The 26,719-nt window shown below is 36.3% G+C and overlaps 1 protein-coding gene across 1 annotated transcript in view; it reads left to right on the top strand.

Annotated features, from left to right (window-relative positions):
• THSD7A (thrombospondin type 1 domain containing 7A) overlaps window positions 1–26,719 on the top strand; it is a 266,483-nt gene that overhangs the window by 66,545 nt on the left and 173,219 nt on the right. The window contains exon 3 of the mRNA XM_058019397.1: window positions 10,941–11,438. Coding sequence (XP_057875380.1) covers window positions 11,297–11,438 — 142 coding nt within the window. The 5' untranslated portion in view covers window positions 10,941–11,296. The remainder of the gene's footprint in view (window positions 1–10,940; window positions 11,439–26,719) is intronic.

Here is a 26,719-nt window from a genome sequence, read left to right as displayed (position 1 = left end):
GTTAACATAGTATGTTCACCAAACTATAGGTGTTTGGCTTTTTATGGGGAATCATAGGCAATATGCCATCATAGTTTAATAATCTGTAATGCAATTGTAATGAATTGGTAAATTGTAATGGATTTCCTTGCTGTTGTCTCTCTGATTAATCCTTAGTCTTTTAAATTGCATTTACTGTTTATAATCCAATGTGTTTCAGTAGAGCAGACATAACACTTGTGCTGTGTCATTTCTTATCTTTTAGTTCTTAGTGTTTACCAGCAGATAGAACATGGATTTTTAGTTCATTAGGGAAAATCAGGATACAGAAAAGTTAATTAATAATGAAAGAGTTGTTTCTGTGTAAGAAAAAAAATACCTTCAAAGTTTTCCAATAATCTTTGTTAAAAAATGGTGTGTGTGCTTTGCAAAGAAACCATTTGTTCTGTGATAGTGAAGCTAATTATTCTCAGCACACTCTAGCTATGTCAAATTACAAAAAGAACATCAGACTCTGTATGTTGTAGGAATTAAAACACCATCAGTTGAGTTAATGAAGAGCATACAATGAATATGATCTCATTTTTTGCAGTGCAGTTTAAGTGAAAGCCTTTTAAGAACTGTTGCAAAAATTATAATTTAGGGGGGGGAAAGAAACAATAAAGCAAATGTTTGCTATCTGTTTTAATTACTTTCTGCTTAGAGGTACGCATTAGGTTTATTTATTGTTTGATTTCAAATTATTTCTCTTAAATGGTTTAAGAATACAGTGGCTAATGATCCATTCTGAAATCAAATGAATAGAGTCTTCTGTATTCCATTATACAAAGCCAAAGAAACTAATTTTTGATTGTTTCATTATGATATTGTGTGAAGATCACTACTTGAAATTACAGATTAGCATAAGCATGGGAACCTGAAATAGAATATGAAACACAGAAGAGAAAGGGAATTATTGCAAATTTTTTTTTCAAATGGGGAAAAAAAATGAGAGTGGATTTCTGAATTATGTACCAACCGTGAATGTAGTGAAAATGCCATTCTCTATTAACATTTCAATTATTTGTCTTTCTGTAGAATTCCTTACAAAGACAGCCCTGTGAAAACCTCCCAGTAATAGATGTTCTTGATAATTTTAAAAGTTTGGTGGAAAGAAGATATTTTGTCCTAATCAAAGATAATAGCAATTTTCATTGTGCATACATGCAAGAGAGATTGGAAGATTTTTTTCCTCTTTTCCACCAAAGATTCAAGGTGTGTGGTTCTTCCCTGTGTCAAAATTATGTATTCACTTAGAAGACTTAGAATATGAAGTCAGAAGCCTGGACTCTTAACAGAAGCAAGGAACCTTTATTGTACTTCACCAGTCCTTTCAGATATAAAAATTAAGCATTGGGAGTTTAGAGGAAGCCCTGTCAAACTGCCTATCTGCAAATCAAGAATAATCTTTCTCAGAGACCACTGCAATCAAATAACTCAATATAGTTAAGTTTTATATTAAAGGAAAAAAATTTGATTCACAAGGTTGGAAATCAAGCATTTTTTTTGACTGCCAGTCAACCACTTATTGACAGAGAGGGGATTTGGTGTAGGCATATGCATGTTTAAAGTGTTTGACATAATGGTTCTTTCCTGAATCCTGTCAGTATATTACTTTGCTATGGCAACCCTGTAGCTTTACAGGAGATGAATTTATTGAATTGCACCCTCCTGTACAATGTATCCTGCTATTCAGTGAGTTTCAGTATTCAAGATGCAATCAGAGACCATAAGATATTTAACTTCCTTTAGATAAGACCATGTACAATAATCAGATTTGGGCAAACTTCTACATATCTTATGGTTATTCTTGTATATCTGTAGAAAGAAGGAAGGACTACAATGATCTGGGGATTTAACATTCAGTTATCCTCCAAGGTTTCCAAAGATGGTTCCTTATAATTGTTTTCTAACTGACCTTGGAGGAAGCAGAATATATTTTTTCTTATCTTCAAATTCATGCAAAAGTCTGAATTATTTGGTTTTGAAGTTGATAAGGAAAAATACTAAATAGTAATATTATAGTAGTATGTTTTGTACATATTTAAGGATTGAAAATCCCTCTGAACCAATCTGTCTGATGGAGAAATTAATATTTGAGCATATGTAGAAGTGTCTGCAGGAAGTGGGTGGAGGTGGACCTGGTGGTGAGAGTACTTTAGCAACATATTGCAAAATTTGCTATTTTCTTTTCACTGTGTAGGATGTCTTAGAAAAGTAACCTTATACTTAGGCACTGATATATCAGCCAGACAACTGAAGTTGTGTGTTGTATCTGTATTTATATATGGAGGCTAAGAGAATTTAAGCTGACATAAATTGTGTTAGTATCTAGTTAACATATGAATTTTAATATGTGTATTTAAATCATTAATGTCAAAGCATAACGACTTATTTTTTTCCTATTGATACATCTAGGAAGTAGGTTTTTATGTGAAGTTTGACTTCTGGTATATACATGATGTATTTTTTTTTTTTTTGCCCTGGTAAATCATGTCTATCTATTTACCTGAACTCAGCATCATTCAAGCATTGCCATGGTGGTTTCAAAGTCATGCTTCGAATTTTTAATGCTCTCCACCTCAGTTTATCTGTGTAAATTAAATTTCCTTGTCCCAGGGAAATCGGGCTCTATTCATCTAACTGGATGTTAACAACTGAACTGCATGCTGATCTAAAGACAACTGCTTTGCAAGTTTCTATAATATTTCAATAATAGTTCAGTCACTGAGAATCTCCTCCACATCATTTCTTCCTTCAATGAGTAGTATATCAAATGAAGCTGTCATAATTCTGCAGGGAGTGTATGCCACTGTTGGTTATTTAGACCAAGGGTGGCTTTGAATCTCATGGGAAAAACCTGTGGAAGTACCAGAGCTCACACCAACAGTTAATTGGAAAACTTTTAATCCTATTTTCAGATACCCAAATGTAATAATGATTGGAGAAACCACGTTATATTGTCTTTTGTCATCACAGCGAAAAGGAATGTTGCCAATTTTATGAAGGTTTTTCCCATCCTGAAAATGTCACATCACCTTAAGCTTGGTTTGATCCCTTTTAATGAGGCTTTAGTTGTAATGCTAATGCTGATAATTTAGGATACATTTTTCAGCAGCACACAGAATGTATTAAATGCATTGTGATGTATATGCAGAAAATTAAGTTATATGTGGTTGTGGTATCAGGTACCTTGGTGCACAGGTTGGCTACTTGCTTTATTTTGCCATAGAAATATTGCTGTAATGAATTGGAGTTGAGGATGGTGCCCAGCAGCAGAAGGGGAAGAAAAGGCAGCACTTAGGGAAATGGGAGTTTTTGTTATCATAACTCAGAATTTTGAAGTCTGTGTGTTCTGAAATGATAACTTGCTTTGATTAATATGCCCTTAGAATTTGCTAACTTTGTGACCTTCCTTATTTAGACTTACTTTTTGCATTGTAGTTTGCTCCAGAGTTGACTTTGATGAGTGACCTATAGTTTTCAATGGTAAGATGGATCAGTAGGAACAGATTTGCCTTCCATCTCCCAGTTAAAGCAACTACCATATAATGCAAGTATGATAGGTGGAACAGACTTGTGAAGTTTTAGATAGTATTACAGAGTATTAGTATAGTATTACAGGATTTATTTTGAGATAACATATTTAGGGCTGTAACTTTAATTATAACCTACGATTCTGGTTTAAATCTCACACCAACTTACTCTGTGTCCGAATGGTGTGAGATACATTAATCAGTTTACTAAAGTTACATTCCTCTTGATTACTGTTCTGTTGAAGCCAGCACAAAACACACAGCTGTACTTTTGGCAAGCTAAATTAAGACTCTTAAGAAGTTAACAAGTTTTTAAAAGCTATTTCCACCTATACTGTATTTGTCACTACTACTGAGTCTATGCATTTCTGGAAACCACTGAATGTATTGGTTAAGTTAAAAAAAGCTGCACCAATGAAACAACTCACTAAAGAAATCAGCCTTGTTTAATTTTCTTATTAATTTGTATTACCTAACTAATTTGAGAATTGATAACAGAATGTTTGAGTGATTTATGGCCTGAAAAGAAGACCAACATTTCCCTCCTTGAAAATGGAAATTGGCTTGTCAGACATTTAGATGAAGAATGATCAATCAATAGGATTTTAATAAGGAAAAGCTTTAAAATTGACTGAAGGTGGCTTTTGTTTAAGGTGATTTGGTATGTGCATATTACTAAGCCCTCCCTTGAGAGGATTTTCAAACACAATAATGGGCACTGATTTTCTTTGTTTATTTCATTCTCTTTCTGTTCCCCTTTTGCCAGGGATTTCAGTACTTACCTCTCTATTGTGTCTTTGAAATCTCCCTGCCTGCTCTTCAGGTCCTGTGAATAATTTTACTTATTTGCATTTAAAACTATGAGTTTTAACCACTGTTTTTCTCCAGTGAGCCTGTTGTCTAGACAAACATTTATTTTCAGTCTAAGTTCATGCTAGACATGGGGGCTAGCTGTTCCCATTGAACACAAATTTCAAAAGTACATGCACACACCGGAGGAACAGATTTGACTTGGAAAGATCCATTAAAATATTGTATTTTGGTTACCTCTTGGAAAATCTAGTATAATGGGCTTGGATTAAAAAGCAAATGGCAATTATGGTCAGCTGAGTTGGTTTGTTTTGTCCATTAGTGAAGTCCCTATTGGGCCCTCTAAAACTGAAGTAACTAAAGTTAGATTAAAAACGCTCCGTTCTGTGTGCAGTCTTCACATACCTATACAAACTATATAGATACAGGACTAATGCATTAAAAGAATAAACAGTCTATAGCACACCCTCACAAATTCTGGTTGTCCCTACTTCCTTGCAGTCTTTTTTTTTCCCTCCAGTTAGGTTTCTTATCCTGATTTCAGCCTGTTTTCTTGGCTCTTCCTATCGCTATTTTCCAAGCTTTCTATCCTAGTGACTTAGAGGCCACCATTATCTTCCACTTTTGTACCCAATCTTATTTTGTTTCCCCTCAGCACTCTGAAGCAACTGCAGACTGGGATCACAGTTATGGAGGAGGTTCTAGGTTGTGCAGGCTTCCCTTTGGAGGTTGTGATGGGAAGAGCACACTGATCATTGCCAGCACAAATGAAGTTAAGTTTTTTCCCCAAAACAGGGGTTACCAAAAGTTTTTAAGTGAAAATCTCACCACTTCCTCGTGTGGTTTTTTTGCCCTTTTTTATTAAGGCAGAAAAAGTAATGGAGCCAGATTTGATCTTCCCAGTCAGTTCTCATCTTTGGATAGGATCTTCTTTATGTGGTTGGCATTGAAGTCAATGTAATCTGAGCAGAAAGGACAATATTTATTCACAGTTTAAAGCCAGAAAGTAAAATTAGGCAGTTTAATCTGACTTTCTTCAGTTCTTGGACCATTGCATTTCACCATGATATTGATCTGTTTAGCCCAGTAAACTTTGGTTACATTACCAAGTCAAAACGAACATTTTTCTTGAAAACAAAGATGGTAAATACAGTTTTTCATCATGTATCTTGATCCAAAGCTGAGTGGCCTCCTTGATAAATTCATTGATTTCTTACTTGAATTCTTCTAGCTTGATCTCCCAACAAGCAGTTCGAGACATAATTCCAGGCTGTACCTCAGTGTGCTCTCCTTACAAAGAATACTTGTTTTCTGTGACTATTTCATGCCAAGGATGTTGATTTTTTTGCCTACATTTATGGTTTTTTTGATTGAAAAACCCACCCTATACCAATGAAAGAATGGCTAGAAAAATGTCTAGGTATGAAATAGATTAAAAACCAAACAAACACCACCCTTCACCCTCCAGTATAATGAAACAATAAATCATTAAAAAAACATATATCAGTCCAAGAATTGCTATCTTAACTTAAAAAAAGCAAAGAATTTATAAAACCAGAACTAGATGATGAGATGTTTCTAATCATTCATGTAAGTAGAATCTTCAATAATTTTTCAAAAATAACTGTCTTGTGGCAATTCTTTTGTAGTAATCAGGAAACACTGAAGAGTTTGTGTGCATTATTAATATACTCCAGTCACTTTGTACATGTAATGCTTTCTTACTTCTCTGCAGCTCACACATATAACTCTTAAAGTTTATAGTTTGTTCTCCAAATCCATGATCTAAGAGAATGAAACAAATTTAACAGACAGGCATTGTGATACCTCTAATATTTGCAAAAACAGTTGTTCTGGGGGAAACCATAAATAATTGTACTACTTGTATGAAAGAAGCTGGGTGGCTTTTGCTTGTTTGTTTAAAAATTGCAAGTTTACAAAGGGGATGTGGCATAAAACCCCTGAAAGGGTAAAATCAAGACCTCTTACCTGCTTTGAAAGCAAAATAGAAATTTCCAATAGCATGACGTGGTCGAGTGTGACACCTAGAGGCCATATGTTTAGGATTCCTAAACAATAACTTTGGCTGCAAGTTTTGTGCAGCATGTGCAATTTTGGACTTAAAGACTGGAGCAGGCATATTTTGAAAAATTAGCATAATTTTTTTTTTATTTTTAGCATATTTTTGTGGCTTCCCTGACTAGGATCCTTAGCATTGATATAAAGAAAAGTAAGAGACTCCTTCTGAATCTGGTAAAGAGTTCTTAATGCTGTGCAGCAAAGATTAAAAGAGCCCTCTGCAGCTTATTCCATCCTGAAGTAGTCAATATCTAACAAAGTTCTTCTAGGTCCCATCTGAAGAGAATGATTACAATATGCTTGCAGCTGTAGTAAAATATCTTCATGAATGTCAGGCTCTCACACAGTGCAGAACTAGAATTTTTGACCTGTGAGTTTGTCAGGGAATGAAGAGAACAAAAGCTTCTTTTGACTATTATGTGAATTAATTAGATCATGGATATTACAAGGAAATACACATGTAAGGGAATACACTGTACCTTCCTAACTTCTCTAAAAGTTAGTGGGGCAACCATGTCACTGCATCCCATGAAATGGATATATCCAAGGACATCCTACCTCATATGGCAACAGAACCAGATTAGCATGTTTCAAATTTAGAATACTAATCAGAAATATTTGCTACTCTATTATCCAGTGGGCATTGGCTACAATAAACTCCTTATAACCATAGAGCTAAATGAATACGAGATAGGTGACCTAGTTGTTTTTGGCAATATTTGTTATTTTCATACCTAAGAGAGGAGGAAAGGTCTTGGAGATCAATCAAAACTAGCACAGTTCAGATGAAGAGGACTTTCACTTTTCTGTACAAGAAATAAAACATTTTTTCACTCTCTAGAATTTAGGCTATTCTAGTATTCATTCTGGAGGATTTTTTTGTACTAGTCTAGTACTCATGCAGCAGAGATGGTTTAGTGGAGTGCAGTTGTAGAGTTTGTAAAACATCTTATATAGATCTATAAAAATTGCCTGAAACTTCTCTAAAGGTTTCTGTTTTGACCAGTCTGAAATTGAAGGCAGAAGAAAGTGGTGCTGAGCATTGCTCTTTGTTGTGTATTGCTTACTCTAGCAACAAATGTGTGTATATATTTAGTAATCTTTGCATGCTTTTTGACCTTACTATGTGTAGAAATACAACATCATCAGGATATAAGATAATATGATCCTGAAGCTTTGATTCATGGCTTTTCATAAAGAGAAGGGTGTGAGCATGGGACTGCCTGGTAGCAGAGGAATACTGCCAGCCGGATTCTATATTGAAATATGTATCTTATAATTTCCCTCTCCAAAAAATAAAAGGTATTTCATGCTTATTTTGTCATCCTCTAACTCTTTAATGCTAGGAAATGTGAGCAAAGTTATCAGAATATTTAATGAATAACACTTTGTCATTTTCATAAAGGTCTTTGAGGTTAGTCATACTTTTTGAAGAGAAATGAAAAGGTGCTAAGTTTTCAATTATTTGTTTGAGTAATTTACAGACTTCTTGTAGCTGTTTTGCCTCAAATAAAATAATAGGATTATTTAGTTTGGAAAAGATGTTTAAGATCATGGAGTTCAGCCACTGACCTATCTCTGCCTAGTCCACCACTAAACCATAACCCCAAGTGCCACCTCTAAGTCTAAATATATAATTGGATCTCTTCAGACTCACATGTTGGTGCTCTAAGGAGCAACAATTGCACTATTAAGTTTGTGATATGCATACTAATGTCAATTGTAACTCATTTCTATGCTTTATCTAGAAGCTTCTTCTCAGAAATACTTAACCACTTATTTGGGAATGTCTAAGCCATAAACAACTGATAAATTATGATTGTTAAGTATGTATTAGAAGATTACCAGTAGGCTGGAAATAGTGCATTGTTTACTGGAGGGAGGGTCCATGTTCACTGTAGCAAATGGGAGAGGATAATAGGGAATCAGGTACACTGGAAATGGCTAACAACAGCATTCCCAGAAAGGCATGCTGACAGCCACTGAAACTTAAAATCAGGATATATTCCCTCTTGTTTGAGCAGTCTACTTCCTGCAGATAGGTTGGGGAGGTTGTTGGTGGTGTTTGTGTCTTCAGACCCCAGCCTGCTCTTTGGCCTGGGGAATCACTGGCCTTTCCCCATCCTGAGTAGAAAATGACTGCATGTAAGGCATAAACGACTGAGTCCCAAAACCAGCTCTTCAGAAATCCTCTTTTTTTCCAGACACACAAATACTTTTGAATAATAAATATTCCTTCCATTTTGTCTCTGCGACCTATTTCTGAACAGTTTTAATTCATTATATCTTCTGACAAAAAAAAAAAAAAAAAAAAGTGGAATTATTCTTTTGTGGTTCATTGATTTTGTGACTGATAAAATGGTAAAACCATAAAAAGTAGTGTGAAAATATTTTACTTTGATATTCTATATTTAATGGTTTTGAAATATGGAATTCTATAGTTGCACAAATATAAGAAAATATTTGAGTGTTTGTGTACATGTCCTTACCCTCTCTCATGATGCTGCTTTGTTCTGCTGTCAAAACCCACTTTGATTCATTGTGCCAACTACATGGGTGATCTGTTCCCTGATGATGTTTCCAGATGATCTGAGTCACGTACAAAATATTCTCAGAGGCTTTCTTTACACATTCATTAAAAATTCCAGATAGAATCCATTGTATTTAATAACTCTGAAAAGGGTGCCTTTCCCCCCAGTCTCTCTATAAACTTGAGTCTTCCTCTCATGCATAGCTCTGGCTAAAAAGCCAATGCTTACTCTTAATTTTTCAAAGGAATATATAAGCTACCTATGTTTTAAGTACGCAAGTAAATACAGCTATTGTTGTAGATTTCCTGAGGTTTTTAAAACTTCTTCAAACCCTTAGATTCTGAATCCTACTTTTCATAAATTGTGAAGCTGGCATTGTTTTTATTATGTTGAATATTCTTAAGTCCCTCTGCACAGCCTGTTAAATAATGTGGGTGTGTGATTAACTTAAACACAGATGTAGCTTTAAAATTGATGTAAATCAACGAACTCAGAAAAAATTTTGGTTTATATTAATGTTCTCTCTAGTCCAAGGCAAAAGCTGAAGAGGAAACCATGCTTTCTAAAGCTAATGCAGCATGATGTAGAAGTGAATAAAATGTATCTCCTGAAGTGCTTTTAGCTGAGGGTACAAGTTCTGGATCAGGATGCTATAAATTTGTTAAGATCATGGCTTTCTATGTATCCCTTATCAACCTATAATCTCCTGATTGTTGCCTGTTTTTCAACAGCTGAGGAACAGTAATCCACACTTGCTTATCTCTCTTAATCACAGCCTCATGGTGCTATAGCTCCCTGAGCCTTTAATTCCCTCTTAGAGGCGTAACAGAGTGGAAAGTAAACAAAGACGAATTTGCAACCTTCAACATTGCTAATTTGCTCTGATGTCAGAATATTTAAACAGGCAAGGACTTGGGAATTATTTGATCACAACTGATTTTAATCTAATGCATGTGAAAAGGCTGAGTCTGGGAAGGCTGTGCAAAATGACAGGCGTCCCAAGAGAGCTTGACTGAAGGTTTCTTCTTTAAACAACAATAGCTCCATCATTTTTCAACTCTGGGTCCTGTGCTCTTCCTGTGTATTTTTTGTTTGCATTTTTAATGTAACTTTCTGAATATAATATTGGTTTTCTTTAAAATTCCTAATTTGCTTCCCAGTTTATAGGTGTCAGAAGCCCAATCTTTAGGCTTGTTACAGTGTCTGTTCACTGCTTAGTGGGTGGGAGAGATAAAGATCCCTATTTAAAAAGCTTTGTCTCTCTCCACGTTTTTGTACCATCTTGACAGCCTAATGTAGCCTGCATACTTTCATATGTAAAATGATTGATAACTTGATCTTCAAATTATTTTAAATTACACAGTTGACGTTTATGCATGTATATATGTGTACATACTTGCTGGATAAGAAAGGATGTTATCTTGTGTTATATATTATGTGCACACTTCATCTACCACAGAAGTGATGGGCTTACACATACATACACATTATCATACACACATATTAATCTTTGCTCAGAGCAGATAGCTGTATGCCGTTACCTGAAATAGATTTGATAAATATATGCAAGACAAGGTAGTGCTTTTAATTTTTTTTCTAGATTTTCTTCAATTTGCCTTCATATGGTCTTAATTGTCTGTTCAATGCATGTGTAATCACTTATTTTTTTGTTGTTTACAAAATGGTTAATGCAGCGTACACGGTATTACCAGGACAAATGTCTGATGCTCTCTTAATTGTTATATATTGTTCTGTTTATATCTGTTCTGGTGGAATGACTTGTGTTTCTGAAGCATGTCTGATGATGATTTCTTCTTTTCTTCTTAGCGTGTATCATTTGGGATATTCCTGGGAGAGACGTGTCTGGGAAGCCAGCCTTTTGCAGTCACTCTCTGCACTGAGATTACAGCGCTGGGCTATTTGTGTTTCTCCTCATCCTTGTTTCTCTGTCTCTCACTCTCTCCAGCTGGTGTAAATGACTGCTGCTGCCTCCCAGAGCAAGATAACCTGCTCAGTCAGCTGGAGCCCCCTGCGGACAGCTGTCTCGCTTTTAGCTGATGGAAAACTGCTATAAGCGCTGAATGGAAGAGCGTGGAGCAGCGACCATACCGGCACGGGGAGCTGCAGCAGCGGCGGCAGCCGGAGCCAGCGCGGACTCTATTGTTCCCTGGCGTTAAACAGCTTCTCCTTCCCCACTGCCATGCACAGCGGCGGGAGAGAGCCTTGCGGTCCCTTTCTGCCCGCGAGGAGATTCTGAGGAGGGCGGCTCGTGTGCGGAAGGTTCGGCGGCGGCTCCGCAGCGGCTGCGGGCGGGCGGGCGGCATGGGGCTGAGCGAGGGCAGCGCTGCGCCCCGCGGGCCGGGGGCAGCTCTCGGCGTGCTGCTGCTGCTGCTGCTGCTGGAGAGCTGGGACACCCGTGCGCAAAGTGAATTCCAAACTTCGTCCGTGTATTTGTGGAAGACCGGTAAGTCAGGGTGATAACGCAGCAGCAGCAGCGTGTTGAGTTTTTTGTTGTAAGTAGTGACCTTTTTGTGTGCTTTGTGTATGTGGAGGGAGAAAGTTAATCTAAAATAACTAATGTTTGCTGGCAGGATTATAGGGGGAAAATAGGTCATCTTACGGGATTCCACCATCCAGGCACATATTGCAATTAAAAAAACTTCACGTTTTAGTCCGTGCCACTGTTACTGGGATCTCTTATATGTTTTTAAATCTGTTTAGCAGCTCTGTGTTGTACATAAAGGTCAGAGCATTAGTGCCTGTCATCAGTGAGAAGGAACAATTATTACAATTGGAGTCAGCATCGTTAAAAGTGCTCTAAACATACTGAATTTTCACAAAGAAATATGTGATTCAGCACATCTAATCTTTGTGTCCTGTGCTGACATGTAATATATTCAGTGTGGTAATTGATGGGGAGTTGGGTTTGTTAAATTTAGGTTTATTCCATGGTATATAGGACACGGGAAAGCTAATGATGGATTAGGTGAAATAATCCAAGTGATGCCAGATCTCATAACCAAAGAGCCAAAGGCAAATAGGCTGTGTGGATTCAGCACCACAGTAGATGGATAATTTCCTCTACTTTGATCCTAATGAGTTACGTGTCTGTTTTAAAGATTGCATAGTCATAACAGTGTTTCAAACTTAACTCTGCATTAAAAATCAGTGGGGAATTTTCTTGTGTCTATTAATATATTACATTAATTCAGGACTTAAGCAGTGATGAATATGTGCATTTTAGTTGTCTTGATAGAGTTGCAGTTCATATGTAAGTAAAATCAAACTCTCATTTAGGAAATTTAAAAATTTCTGACTGGGAAATATTTCACATTGGCTTTGGCAGTTACCTTACTTTCCTGTATGTTGCCAGGAACAAAACAACCCAAAAAGTAGTAGATTTGTTTAAAATGTGTTTTTCCATTGAAGGATAATACAATAATAGGAGAGATTGCAAATTAATCATTTGTCTGAAAAATAACTTGGAGAAGACAGTCTCTTTCCTAGATGGAGGGACACTGCTTTCTGCCACAGAAGCAGATCAATTTACAATTACAGTGATATCCTGAATTTTTTAAGAGGCTCCATCTATCCAGCTGCTCAGAGAGGAGATTAAAAGGAAATTCATTTAAACAAGAAGACAAGCTTTCCAATAACACTAGAAAGAGAAATCTGAAGAAGGGAAAATCCTTTGCAACTTTCACTTCTAACTGCAAGATGGGTTACACAATGACAGTGACCTTTTTTCCCTTTAAACTGTTGACAAAACCAATTTACAGTTCCATTACAGATCTGTAAATGTTCAACACACACTTAAAAAGAGGTGATATATATGCACAGGTTTATGGAAAGGCACAGTAATAATATAACATTTTCATAAAGCATTTCACATTTACCCTAAGTTGCTAGGCATCAGCAGAATAAACTCTCCAGCATTTTATTATGTCTCCATTTAACAGTGTAATGGATTGTATTTAAAAATGTTAAAACGGTAACATAGTTTGAAGATAATAATAATTCTGGTGAACTACTACTTAAGGACACATGCAATCAGTTTGCTATGGACTTAACTCCACTTACTTTGCACATGGTACTCGTGCTTTGAAGTAATGTCAGCTAAACCAGCACCAAGGAAACTGTCTTGGCTTTTGTCTTCACCCCCTTTTCCCTTCCTGGCAAAGACTGCTCTTAAGAAACTTTTGTGTAGGACAGGTATGATCCAATTACTTTGCCTGATGAAGAGCTAGCTCTTCCCTTCATCTTTTCTTCTGTGACATCTCTCGCCTGTTTTGCCTACAGTAAGAAATACTGCAGCCATAACATCAGTGATGAAATGGAAACAAGATGAAAAACAAGTAATGAAAAACAAGAGTGGCTCTTTTCAGATGATGAAAGGCAAGATGCAGTGAATAAGACACTGCATCTGTGTTTGGCTCCAAATTAAATTTTTGCGCTCTTTTTTTCAGCTGTGTATTGAATTCTTTTGTTTTCCCTCCCTCCAGTCGTGGGAGGATTGAGAAAGTGAACTGGAAGAACTGCTGGTCAGTGGTCTGAAGTGACATGTAGTACAAGAGGTACAGAGTTCAGCTAAAGTATCAGAGAGATAAACAAAACTGAACAGTAGTGAGCTCATGCACTTGAGATGATATTTTCCTTCTCCTTCTGTGAATGAGAGAGGTCAGGAGAATGTGTCTGAGACTTTGTCAAGGCAATTAGCTGGATTATAGGCCTTCTGGGACCTCTTATGTCCATTTTTTGAGAACCATGCTATTTTTGTATTGAATTTAGTCTGTCATCAGCTTTTCTAAGTGCTGTTCATGACTTGCATCTGTCTTGTTTTTATTTCTAAAGGTTTTTGAAATAATGTCTACTTTGTGTCTTCTATACTGCTTTACTGCATTATGTTTTCTTAAGGATGCCCTTGACAATAATGTGCAATGACTATGAGGTTTGAGTGGAGGCATGCTTTGTTTTATATAATAATAGTTTTCTTTTTATGTTTTCTTATATTTATGGGGTTTGAAGGGGTTTTTTTTTTTGTTGTTGTTGTTTTGTTGGAAAGAGGGCAGGAGTGTTCTAATTCAAATTTCAAGTGTTTGCTTTCAATCCTTGAAAAGCTCTCAGAGGACCTGATTTCCTGTTTACTACCATCCTCCAGTCTACTGCCATAAAAATCTGAGGTTATTGCAATTCTCAGTTTAACCATTTGGGGGTTTAGTTATCTTTGATTCAACATATACAGTGTTGTGAATAATCTGCTTTGAGCAGGGAAGTTGAGCCAAAAGTTATCTCCAGAGGTCCCTTCTAATTTCCACCCATCCTGTGAGATGGGTGCCATCACTGAGTCATTTTTACTGCTCCAGCTGAAACAACTTTGAAATTTTGGCTTTTGTTACTTTTTTTGATCTTTTGAGAGAATGGGTATTTGATGTTCTGGTGTGTTTAATGGATCTTCAGCGTTCTGAATCACATTTTAATGAGCAATAGTTGATTATACCTTCAAGTGAGTGAACTAGGTTTCTCACCAAACTTTCTCATTCCATTCTATGCAGACCATTTTATTCAATTACAAATACACGCTTGGTTCATTTTGTGTGGTCACTGGGAAAGCCATCTTGGCTTTTTAGCATAAACTAAAGCAAAGTGATGAAACAGCAAGATTCCCAGTGTTGAGTCATGGTGCGGATCTGGTTGATGATCTGAGCTAGACAGCAGCAGCTTTTAGCCACTCATGGAAGAGAAGTTGTGAAACTGGGGACTGGTCATTATATTGGTGTGGGGCAGACACAGACTGCCAAGTGTTGAACTGTTTATGCTGAAAAGATGTTAATGGCATGTTTTGTTAATGAGTAATTTCCTTTCTCTGATTTAACTGATTTCACTTGCAATGACCTGTTGTTTGCTTCAGGTTCTACACAGCTGCACTTAACTTCTGCGAGTTTCTCAAATGCCATTTTTATTGTGCCTTAACTTTTATGATTTGCTTCAGAATTTTGCTGAATATTATTGAATTTAATCTGAAGGGGAGTTGTCAAGACTGGAAGAAGGCTCTTCTCATTGTTGCCAAGCAATAAAACAAGAAGCAATGGGCAGAAACCGTTGCACAGGGAGTTCCATCTGAATACAAGGAGGAATTTCTTTACTGTGCAGGTGACCATACACTGGAACAGACTGTCCAGGGGGGCTGTGGAGTCTCCCTCACTGGAGATATTCAAGAACTGTCTGGATGCAATCCTGTCCTGTGTGCTCTGGGATGACCTTGTTTAGGTGGGGAGGTTGGACCCACTGTGGTCCCTTCCAGCCTCACCCATTCTGTGATTTTCATATTCAAAGATGCCTTGTGATCTTGTGATACTGCCCACCGTGGGCTAAGATGTTGTTGTATCTGTAAATTCTGCATTGAACAGTGTGATGACTGCTGATTCTTAAATGAAGATACCCATGAAGTTTTCACTTTTTTCCCTTTACATGAAGGTGCATATTTTTCTTAGTCTCTCATGTCATCGTGCAGGACATGTATTTACCATTCCTTTACACAAATGACCAAGCATAGGTGCTTCTTGCCCCATCAGAAGTCTCTTTTACTTCTTTCTACCCTCTCTTTCATATGTTTTTGTTAAATGAATTCACATGTTGATGTGTGATGTGCTGTCGGTGTTGGGTGTAATGCTTGCCTACAGTTACTATGATATATATATATATTATATGCAGATTAATTACTGAAGAATGCACAAAGTCTGCAAGGTTTGATCACATTAAAATTACGTCTTCCAACAGCTTGAAATAGTGTACATGACACCTTTGAAGTGGAAGATGCAGCACTGGATTAATGTCTCTGTAACAAAAGAAGTCATGAGACAAAAATCCAGGAGGCAGTGCCTTTTCCATTTTTATTTGTTTTAAAGACTTGATCAGATCTCAGATAGTACAGATAGGTGTAGCTCTGCAGAATTATTTGAGATATCTGCAATTGTTGATACTGAGACTGGTTATTGGTACAACAATCACAGTTTGACATTTTCCCTTCTTTTTAACAAGGGTACAACTTGACATAGGCTTTCTGTGGGTAACAGTGCTGCTTTAAAATTAAAGTGGAAATAGGAAGAAGGCAGTTTCCTCAAGAGAACAATAAAGTATCTATATTTTCCTGCTTATGTTGTGTCTCCTAGATGAGAACTGGTCCTTAGATGATAACTTGTTCAACCTTTGATGCAGTCAAGAACTGGAGGAAAGGCAATAATATGTGTGTAGGCAACATACAGAATATCATTGGTGCTTTTGGGGTAGTGGAGGCCTGGAGTGAAACCAGGGGCCAGGTGGTTTCTACTGGGGCCAGAGGGGTGTTGTAAACTCTGCAGACAAGAGCTCTTTTTAATCACTTTTTGATCTTTTTCAAACAGTATCTGTACGTGATTTATTCTTGTTCCATTGCCTTGGCAAGAGGGCTGCACATAGGCCTCCTAGTTCCATATAAACAAATGTTTTCTATTTCAAGGTGTTACTTTGGGATCTTGTAACCAAATCACACTTCACTGCTTGATATGAACTTGGGTCTCAATACTCCTCTGATTTTCAACACCTTGGTTTTCTACTTACCCATAGAGAGCAGCAAATGCAACATCTGTACCATTGCATGCCTGTCAGGTTTTATGTTCTAAGGGTTTGGTTTCAAAAGTGGAATTTTCAACAGTCCTGAAATTCCTTTTCTAACATCTTTGGTGTCTAAAACTCATAAAATCACAGAATAAAAAGTCTATTTTATTTTCCTTCTGTGTGACCCTAGGACTGTCCTATTTTCACTGCACTGAGTGTTCCTATCTCATATTATTGCCTGAGGAGGACAGAAGTCCTTCCTAGGACTGGCAATCCAGCAGGCATTTCAAATTGTACCTAAATACACGCTGACAGGAATTATCAGAAGGGAAGAGGGAAAGAGAAAAATTACCTAACCACACCTCTGATTAAAACAAGCCTTTCAAGGACTGTGTCATCTTGAGCTGTTCCATTACATAGGTGAAACTCCCCCATTTGTTCCAGTATTTCTTCTTTTTTTTTGTTTGATTGGGTTTTTTTGTGATTTATTTTTTTAAATTTTTTGTTTGTTTTTAAAACCTGAGTAAAGACTCCTTGCACTAATTGCACCTTGAGACTGAAGACAGATAAGCCTGTGTCAGTAACTGGGAAACTCCTGATTTTAAAGAGATTATGAAGAAATGATCTGAAGAACAGGATTAGATGCTAGGGAAAATGCTAAATGAGAAAAAGATGTTTTATCTTGAGGCCTAACTGTCAGGAAGGGAATTCAGATATGATGATGAAAGAGGGCAGTGAGGACCTTCTTCAAGGGGAAATTAAGCCCTAGTTATGGCATGGTGAACTTCAGCTGCTGCCTGCATATCCTTGAGGAGAGAGGTCTGTCAAGATTTTTAAACTGTCCTTGATTGTAGAAGGTGTTTTGGGGGATTCATCTTTTTGATTATCTGGTCTTCAGTTAAAGAATAAGATAAAAGGAATATTAAGAAAAAATGTATTCTATCACCTTTTCAAAGAATAAAAATTATTCAAGCAAAATATGCTAAAGAAACATTACTGCTAAATATAAATGATCCTCCAGGATAGAATCTGATTAAGTGTTGGTTACACATACACTGCATAAATTCATATTAATTAGAATTTATCACTTTTATTACTCTCTGTTATGTGCATCTAAGCAACCACACTCTTTGCTGTCATCTCCTAGTTAAATCTGATTTTATGGAGTCAAATAGGGCTTGTCTATCTGGGTCTTGAATTAGGACATATTCATTTTCATTAGGCACGTTCATCACTGTTGCTTTTTGCCCTCATTTATAAAATATCCTTTCAGATATTTTATTCAAAAGAAATTTTGCAAAGCATGTATTAAGTCTTTGATTAATGCAAAAGACTTGTAGTGCAGCCTGGCAACAGAATATTTGGCAGAGATGCAGAAAATGGGTTCTTTAAGGAAACTATTTATAAATGTTGTTTAGTATTCTGTCCTTATTTAACAAAATCAAAGTAAATATTTAAATGTTTGGATAAAAATGCTGTGCTGTGAAATTCTTTTTCTCTTATGCATCTACTTTGCCATATTTGAAGTAGGAAAATAGAAAAGTGTGGCTGATATTATAAACTTCTAGTTAAGATAAACAAGTACTATATGCTATGGTAATGGTTGATTTCACTTGGAGGATGGCATTTTGAAGCTGTCAGAAAAGTAAAAATGGTAGTTGGTAATGTTGTACTGGTTGCAGAGGATGTCTGGATTGTTTTTAGCAAGTGCCCTGAAGTGCTTATGCTAACTGGATCAGCTCAATCCCTCAGCTCATAGGGATGCTGGAATAGGAGAATGCCTCAAAAGCTATGGTTTTGTTCTGCAGGCTGGGATCCAGTGTTGAATTAATTCAGGTTTTTTAATACCTATAGACCAGGGTTTAACTTTACAGTTCCCTATTTCACTTGATGTTATTTTTTATCCTGTGTGTCCTCTGAGTTCAGATAACAAAAATGTGTATCTTTTGATACAATAACTCCAGATTTAACAGGATGCCCAATTCCCAAAATAGAAACTACAGTATTATCAATGACAAGTAAGAATCAATATTTTGAGTTAAAATTTTCTATGGTATAAATTAAATTGTGCATTACACTTTGTATTGTAAGTAATTTCTGGGGTAAAGGAAAATACATATATTTATCCTGTTGATTGAAATGTCCTGGATTCACATGGTTTTTTATTCTATTCTTCTGTGGTCTCTTCAAAAACAAGTCCTCTTTTTGTAACAGGGCAGAATGACCTTTTTTTCTGGATGCATGTCCAGTCAAAATCTCTGTTTCGCTTTCATAGACTAGTGAAGCTGAAAAAAATGGTGGGTTCCATAGGTGGGTAGAGATATGTTAAAATCCTCAGTAACAGAAGTTTAAGATTTGTGTAGCACCACAGAGAAGATGATGGGCTGACAGAGCCCACAGTGGGAGGCAGCAGTAGCACTGGCTTGGATTCTAAGTATGGCTTCTTCTTTCTTCGTATGTCTGTTTCTGTCTGGTGAGGCAGAAAAAATATATGGAGTCACTAAAGTAATGGAACAATTAGAAGAGAAAACCATATAGAGAAATCCTAAAAACTCATATTATTAGGTAAAAGTTTTCCTAGTTAATCATAATTTAAATAACTGTACTATATAGATATTAAAACTTAGTCAAATTAAATGCAAGCACTTTTGTTACTGCTAGCACAAATTATTCTCCCCTAGGAAATCCCATTGCTTACCATTTTCATATGAGTGCTGTACAGTGTTAAACTTATCAGTGTCTGGAATTTCAAACACAACCCAACAGCCATTTATTGTAGCTATCAGCACGTTCTCAGCATTAATTAGCACTCTGAGTTTTGGTGCTGCTGACATTGCTCAAAGTCATCAGTAGACCACAATAGCTGGAGGTTTTTAAGTTGCTTTCTGTACTTTGTGAGCGTTGCCAAGATTATTTTGGCAATTTCATGTCTGTGGAATAGAGAAGGAAAATCGGGTGTGTTTGCATGGATTCAGGGGAGGAGTGCCATGAGATGCAGACCTTGAGTGGCTCAAGTGGAGGTTTCTTGTGTGATTCCTTGTGAATGATGTTGCTAGAAAGTAAGCTTCCCAATGTCCAAATACCAGTAAGAGATTTCCATAGGTATTTTGAGGGAGAAAGAGATTGTGTGACCATTCCTTGCAGTGTGTATTATATAAAGTGAGTTTGAGGGTACTAATTGGAAAGGGTTTCTGATGTAGTGAGACAAACATTTTTGAGATTGATGACATCCACTAATCCAATAAGAAATTTCTTAATGAGAGACATTATTACTTTCTACCTCCTGTATTATGCAAAATGAAATGTTTTATTGGTGAACAATGGTATAACTCTCCTTATGTGTGCTGGGAAATAGCTATTTTACCACCAAGCCATTAGAGAATAGAACAGAGAGAGATTGTTTTATAATAACTTGTGTTTGTACGATGCCTAGCCCAACTGAATTATCTTCATTTGCTGGTGTTCCTATGTTCCACAGCTTTATACAAAACAACATAATTATGACTTGTTAAAGATGCTGTTTACAAAGATCTGAAGATAATTTATTAACATTCTAAATGAGCATCCAAATAACATCAAGTAGTTCAAATAGCTGATATCAAGATGCCGTACTAGAGGATACTGGAGGAAAGAATTGTTTTCATAAGAAAACAGCATCATAAAAATCCTTGGAAAGCTGATTCTATGTGTGATAGTTCCAAAATGCATTGTTGGGAGAAAACACTGGGAGAAGAGACATGTTTGCAAAAGTTACTTAGTATTACTGCATTCACAGATATGGCAGTCATGCCTTCTTCTTGCAGTGTAGCAAAACTCTTGTTTTGAATTTTATATGAATGTGCTTGATTATCCTAAAACATCACTTGTGTTGTGTAAAATTTTGCTTGTTTTGCAGTGTTCTACTGGTGGTTTAATCAAATACATGTTGTGAGGAATTTTTTGCTTGATTTCATTCTCCTGTGGCTTTCAGTCAAAATAATTCCTGTGTGGTATTCACATGCCCTCTGAACAGAGAGAGGCTATGAGACAAGCAGAGAAGAAGGAAAATACAATTCTTATCTTGCTTGCTGTGCCTGTGTTGTGCCAAAGTAGAATGCAGTGTGGCGATTGTTTACCCAAAGTGAGGATGTTTTGTTCCCTTGGCCTATCAGGGCCAAGAAGTGTGTGTGTGTCAGACTGTCACAGGACAGTCATGAGGGAATCAGAGATGAGTGCATTTCTGGAGCAGTTGTGAGCAAGAGTGAGTGCATGGCAGATTCAGTTTAAATACAATGTACATAGTATAGTATACTAAAATAATTCTTTAGCCTTCTAATGATGGAGTCAGATGCGTCATTCTCTCTCGTCTTTGTCGGAGTCGCCTTTGATTTACAATATTCCTGGATTAAGAGGAAAAAGGTGAAGCAAGAAGAGAAAAAAACCATTAAAGTAGTCACAAGGCTGTTACATCTTGCAACAGGGAACATAAACCTTATTTGCAAAAGTTATGTTATAAGCTAGTAAAGAGGCTGGATCTCGAATCCAGCCTCAGCTCTGCGCATGGTTTGCAGAGGTGACACTGGGAATCTGCTTGTCTGTCAAGTGCCATTTACGTGAATATAGTTTTCTATAGGTATATGCAAAATCAGAACAGGACAAACTTTGAGTCTTGAGGTTTTTGATACAGTTATTAGACAGTACCCAAGGTACCAGTGCTTTAGCACCCTCGTAGTATGTGACATATGCAAGCAAAAATTGATGTAATGGAGAAGACCAGGACACTTGAGAGAAAGGAAGAAAGAGGTTAACATGAATGGAGTATTCAAATATGAAAGGCATGGGGTAAGCAACCAGCATATTTGGGTATTTTTTAATGTTGAAATCAAATATTTAAAATTGAGAGAAATTGAGTGAGATTGAAAAACTCAGAGGGCTTGAGTGAAGGAGCAAATTCTTCTATGAACAGATACAGACTTTTTAAACTAACATGATTTTTCTAATGAATCAGCCTGGAAGCTATTTTCATGCCATATGCTCTATGTGCATTCTTGCATATGTGATGTGTAGGTGATGGTCTAAAGGCACTGTTGAACAATTCTGTATGGGTTCGTTAGAACTACTTTACCCAAGTCATCTTCTTCCTGAACAATGGCGCAGCTTGAATTAGTGATCATATCTAATAAGAAGTCTACTTATTCTATACCACTAATTCCTTTTTAGAAATTCCACCTTCATGACTGCTGAGCTTGCTACTTTTAGGAGATATGCTTTGAAGGCTGTCATTGAAACAACTTTTTTTTTCTTGTTTATTTGTTTGTTTTTGTAATCCTAAATGAAGTTCACAGTCAGCATTGCTTTTTAGATGGCAGCGTTGGAAAGATTGACTTGTTCCTGTAAGGTGTTCTTGGTGCCACGCAGGAGATGATGAAAGGAAGAGCAGGAAGAGTGATAAAGTGACAGAGCATGCAAGGAAGATTTGTAGTCTTTAACTTGACATGGATGAATGACTCATGACTCCCCATATTTCAGCCTGATAAATGAATGTCAACACCTTGGGAGTAGTTTGGGTACCTGAACCATAAAGCTGGGAAATTCAGGTTATTTTCAGTGCTGTACTTCATGTCTTTGTAGGGAGCTGCAGGAAAATGTTACTGTGCGTGCTCTTTGAAACTTACAAAGTAAATTTCATGACAGATTTGTATAGGTGATTTATATTTTGTTCCCCTCTATGTTAAATATACTTTAAAAGCTTTATGGAAGAACTCCAGGTGATGAGCACGTGTACTGATTATAACTGAGTCTTGGTTCTTCTGTCACAGTACAGATTTGAGCTATTCTGCCAGGTATACTGCCAATTACATGTGATAAGAGTAAAATTGTGAGTTTGTTGTAAAACTATAGTACAACTTGTTTTTGAGCTAGTATCACTTTTTTGCCTTTTTTATCTTAACTCTGCAAGAAGTTCATTTTATTGCTCTGAGGATGTGATGTAGTGAATATCTTCTCTTGAAGTCTCTGAATTTTCTAGATTGCGTGCTTCATAGTTTCTTCTGAACTATACAGCTTGGTTTCTCTCTTAACAGGAAAGTAATAGAGTTTAAGGGTCAGGGTCCACAGAAGCCAAATTGGGCAATAACAATTTTACTTTTTGGTTGCAGAAGCAGGTATTTAAAATTGGTATATTTTGCTGAAGCCTCACATATAAAAGGAAATTGATGGATAGAAATGGAGTGACAATTCAGTGAACTAAAAATTCCTGCCATGCATGCAGAAAAGTCTCTTGAACAATCTGTTGCTTATATAATGTCCTCATCACTCTTATTTAAGAAATGGGTTTTCTCATACTGGTAAGAGTATTATTTGGAGACTAGAAAGTAGCAAACCAGTGAACCTGTGTCTCAGAGGAAATGACATATTGTTGCTATCCACATATAGATGCTATTATTTGGTGTAAGCCATTTTAAGAAAGATGGTAGATAATTTGCTTGTAAAGTAATTTATGTATTTTCACAAAGGTTGTGAATGTGCCTTGTGAATTTGCAGGTTTAGTTCATTAAAGGCACTTTTCTATATATAAGCCCATGTCCTAAGTATGTTGTTTCTCAGACAGTGTAACACACTGCTATCCAGAAACTTGTTGTTGTTGTTATTATAATTATTTAGTTTTATTTATTCATTTCTGTGTATGGAATACATTCTGTATATAATCCCATGAGAGTGATAAGTAGCACAACTAGAGGCAGGTGTTAATTAACAAAATATAGGTTTAAGGAGAAAGTGAGATGAAGAAAAGGTGCAATTTAATTCAAAACAAAATGTTAAAAGGAAGAATAAAGAATTAGTTTTCAGTCTTGTCATGCCTATATTAGTTGCTAATGCAATTCTGTGTTGCAATTTCACTCCCCTTTAGGACAGACATTCATCACATTTTATGCAAATATTACCAGAGAGAGTTATTTTGGAAAGAAAAGACAAAATATGTTAAGAAGCCATAAAAAAGATGCCCTGCTTGCTGTGTAATGAATCAGATAATACAATGCCTTTTTGTTAACTGTTTTTTTTTTTTTCATTGAGAGTATGTAAAAAAGAAACAAGCTATCATTAGCTAAGGCTTATTAAATCTTCAGAATGTTATTAAAGTAGTTTAATCTAGTCAGGCATATCTGAAAAAGCAATGAAACAACCCTAAATATATAAATTGGAATGTAGACCATGAAAGATATCATGTCAAATAAAAAAATATATAAATCTTTTGTGTTCTGTAACTTCCCCTTTGTCTGGAGCTTAGGCACAGATTTCACATATTTTGCTGCGCTTGGTTATAAAGGAGGAGTCCACTTGAAGTAGAAGTGCTGCTTTTGGTTTTGAATTTTTAAAGTAAAGATGAACAAGACTCCCTGAAGAGAGAAATTCATTAAGAAAGCCAAAGACTTTTTGGAGAATATGTTCTATTCAGGGTGGTTTTCTGTTCTCCACTTTGTATGTCTCTGAGCACACTGGAGCTTCTAATGAAAAAATAATACAGTTCATTAATGTGGAAAAACTTCTGAAAGTAGCTACAGTCTCACAGCATTCTGGGAATTAGTTTGAACATAATTGGTTGGATGTCAATATTAAAAAGCACTCTAATGAAAAAGAAAATGCTCAAGCTATGATAGTTTGCTGCTTGTGATGAAAAATTTAATGAGGCTGAATAATTCACCCCTTTTCTCTCCTTTCTTCCCAAACTGCCATGTCTTTCCTAATTTCTGCTTTACATTTATTCTAAATATTTTAAGCAGTAGAGTTTGTATGACTGTAATAGAAAGGCTACACTATTGTTTGTATGTTGCACTATAACTAGTTTGCTTTTTTTTTTTTAATCCTTTTTACCTTTGTGGCTGGATTACTCAAGTGTAGTTTGTCAGTTGTCATGCCCCTCAGCTATGACTTAGCTGAGCTGTGCTTCATGAAGTGTAATCTTTCCTGATAAATCCACCGACTAGTGCTGTGCCAAGCAGCACAGGACCTGCCATTTACATAATGGTTACTCTAATTGGTTTAATGGAACTCCAACCCCAGGCTGAGAATTACTTCCTTCTGAAATGTGATCATTGCCCAAATACATACACTTTCCACTCACTGAGTTTACTCCTAATCACTAATTTAATAAAATTATGAAGCACATGGAAGTTTTTTCATGCAGAACCTATTCATAAAAATAAGCAACATAACAACCAAGCAGAATAAAACAATGCACACAAACAGAAAAGTCAAAAAACTACAATGTGGATATTTTCCTCTGATATCTCAGTTGCCATCAGTTTGATATGATATGCATTGTTTTCTTAAATATATTGAACTCTATGTCAAGTACAGATAGATGAGAAATGAAACATTTTTATAAATTCTTTAAAACAGTAGGTTTTTGTATAATATAGAGGTTTTACTAATTTTTCAGATCTATCATCTAGAAATATTGTTTTTCCATTTATTTTTGGTACATAGGATAGTTTTTAGGTCCTCATTCCAGTTTCTCACGTGGCTTGTATTAGCACTTCCATATCCTCCCCTTTTTTGTTTCAGTGGGCTGATGGATACTCTGTGAGAGATTGCTGTGGCCTGGGTTTGTTCCAGCTGCCTGTTCAATAACTGCTCAGTATTTTGGAGAAGAAACATGTTTTTACTGCCACAGGCCTCTACCTGCATCAAGAAATTGTGGTTCATCCTTTTTGTCACATTGTGTTAAGGTACTTCCAAAGAGAAAGTTGAACCATGAAGATGGCCTTATTTATCTCATGCTGTCAACATCTAAAAATTTTCATCAAAGATGAATGGAAATTGGAAGACAAAGCTTGAGCCAATTGGGTGCTTTTGTTAATGATATTCTAGATCTGGGTAAGTTACAAGCCCTGAATATCAGGCACATCATGATGGCAATGCAAACTGGATTTTAATATTCAGCTACTCTCCGTGGAGACATTTGGTGCTTCAGAAGGCTGCTGTTCTCTAGAGCCTGGGGCCTCAAAGATAACCTGGAAGGCCAGATAGGGAAATTGATAAAGCTGTCAGTGGTTTGCTGTGCTCTACTTCCCAGGGTATGAGCCACCTTGTCACATGTGATACTCATGATATCATCCAGTCTATGACATTGAGAGATCACAGCTTTTTCCTCACTTCCTAAGAAAGTGAGAAACTTTTAGTGTAAGCTTAATAAACAAAATATGACAAATAGCTTTACTATCTGTAAACAGGAATTTTTGCTTTTTATCTAATTCCATTTCATTCAACAACTGTATGAAGTTTTTTCTTTTCATCACAGTCAAGAGAGAGGTAAATTTGAATCTTTCTAGGATGAAGTTTAGTTCAGCTAATTAACTGTTGTAATAACAGTGTGCATGTGTTTGATTTTTCCATTGGGAAGATAAAATTTCTTGGTCCAACCTAATATACATTTATCTCCTGTGAATTTAATGTCATGTCTCAAGGTAACAGTGCAAGTGCTCATCATTTTCATGGGATAGTAAAGGAGGAAATGGTCTCTATGAGACATTCCTAGATGTTTTCTTTTTGCATTTTAATTTACATTTTTTTAAATAAATATTAACCTTCTTTAATATGTATTTTGTAGTATCACTTTCTTCATGCAGCTCAATACACTGAGACTTCCTTTGTCATATCCATTAAATTTTAATATAGATCACAATGATGGGGCTTTTCCCGTCACAGAGGCATGCTTAAGCTTTCTTCTGTCTTGTTGGAATTACACCTGACTTTTCAGAAGCTCATGCACTTATATTTTTTTTTTCAATTTCATTTAAAGGAATGAATATATATATGTCTTAGTTGCTGATGCTGACACAATATACATTCAGACAAAATGCTCAGTGCCAATTTTCTTGTGTTTAAACAACCATGTTAAAACCTACTTAATAAAAAAAGCTATGAGGTGTGTCTTGATCTTATTCCCTTTTCAGAAGATTCTTGGCTATTAGGTAGCTTAGCCTGTATGCCTTAGGTAAGGAACAACACCTAATCCTTGAGTCAGAAGGAGATGGAAGCAGAAGATGAAATTAAGTGACTGTTTTTCCTCTTGGTTTAGAATAATTTTTAGAAAAGGTAACTCCCTTATTCTTCAGGAATATGGGTGCCTGCTAGAATCTATTCTGAGCACAATGCCAATGTAACTTTATC

The sequence above is a fragment of the Melospiza georgiana genome, chromosome 1 (assembly GCF_028018845.1).
Source record: "Melospiza georgiana isolate bMelGeo1 chromosome 1, bMelGeo1.pri, whole genome shotgun sequence".
Lineage (NCBI taxonomy): Eukaryota > Metazoa > Chordata > Aves > Passeriformes > Passerellidae > Melospiza > Melospiza georgiana.
The sequence above is the reverse complement of the archived record's forward strand: the minus strand, read 5'-3'. Positions and strand labels throughout refer to the sequence as shown.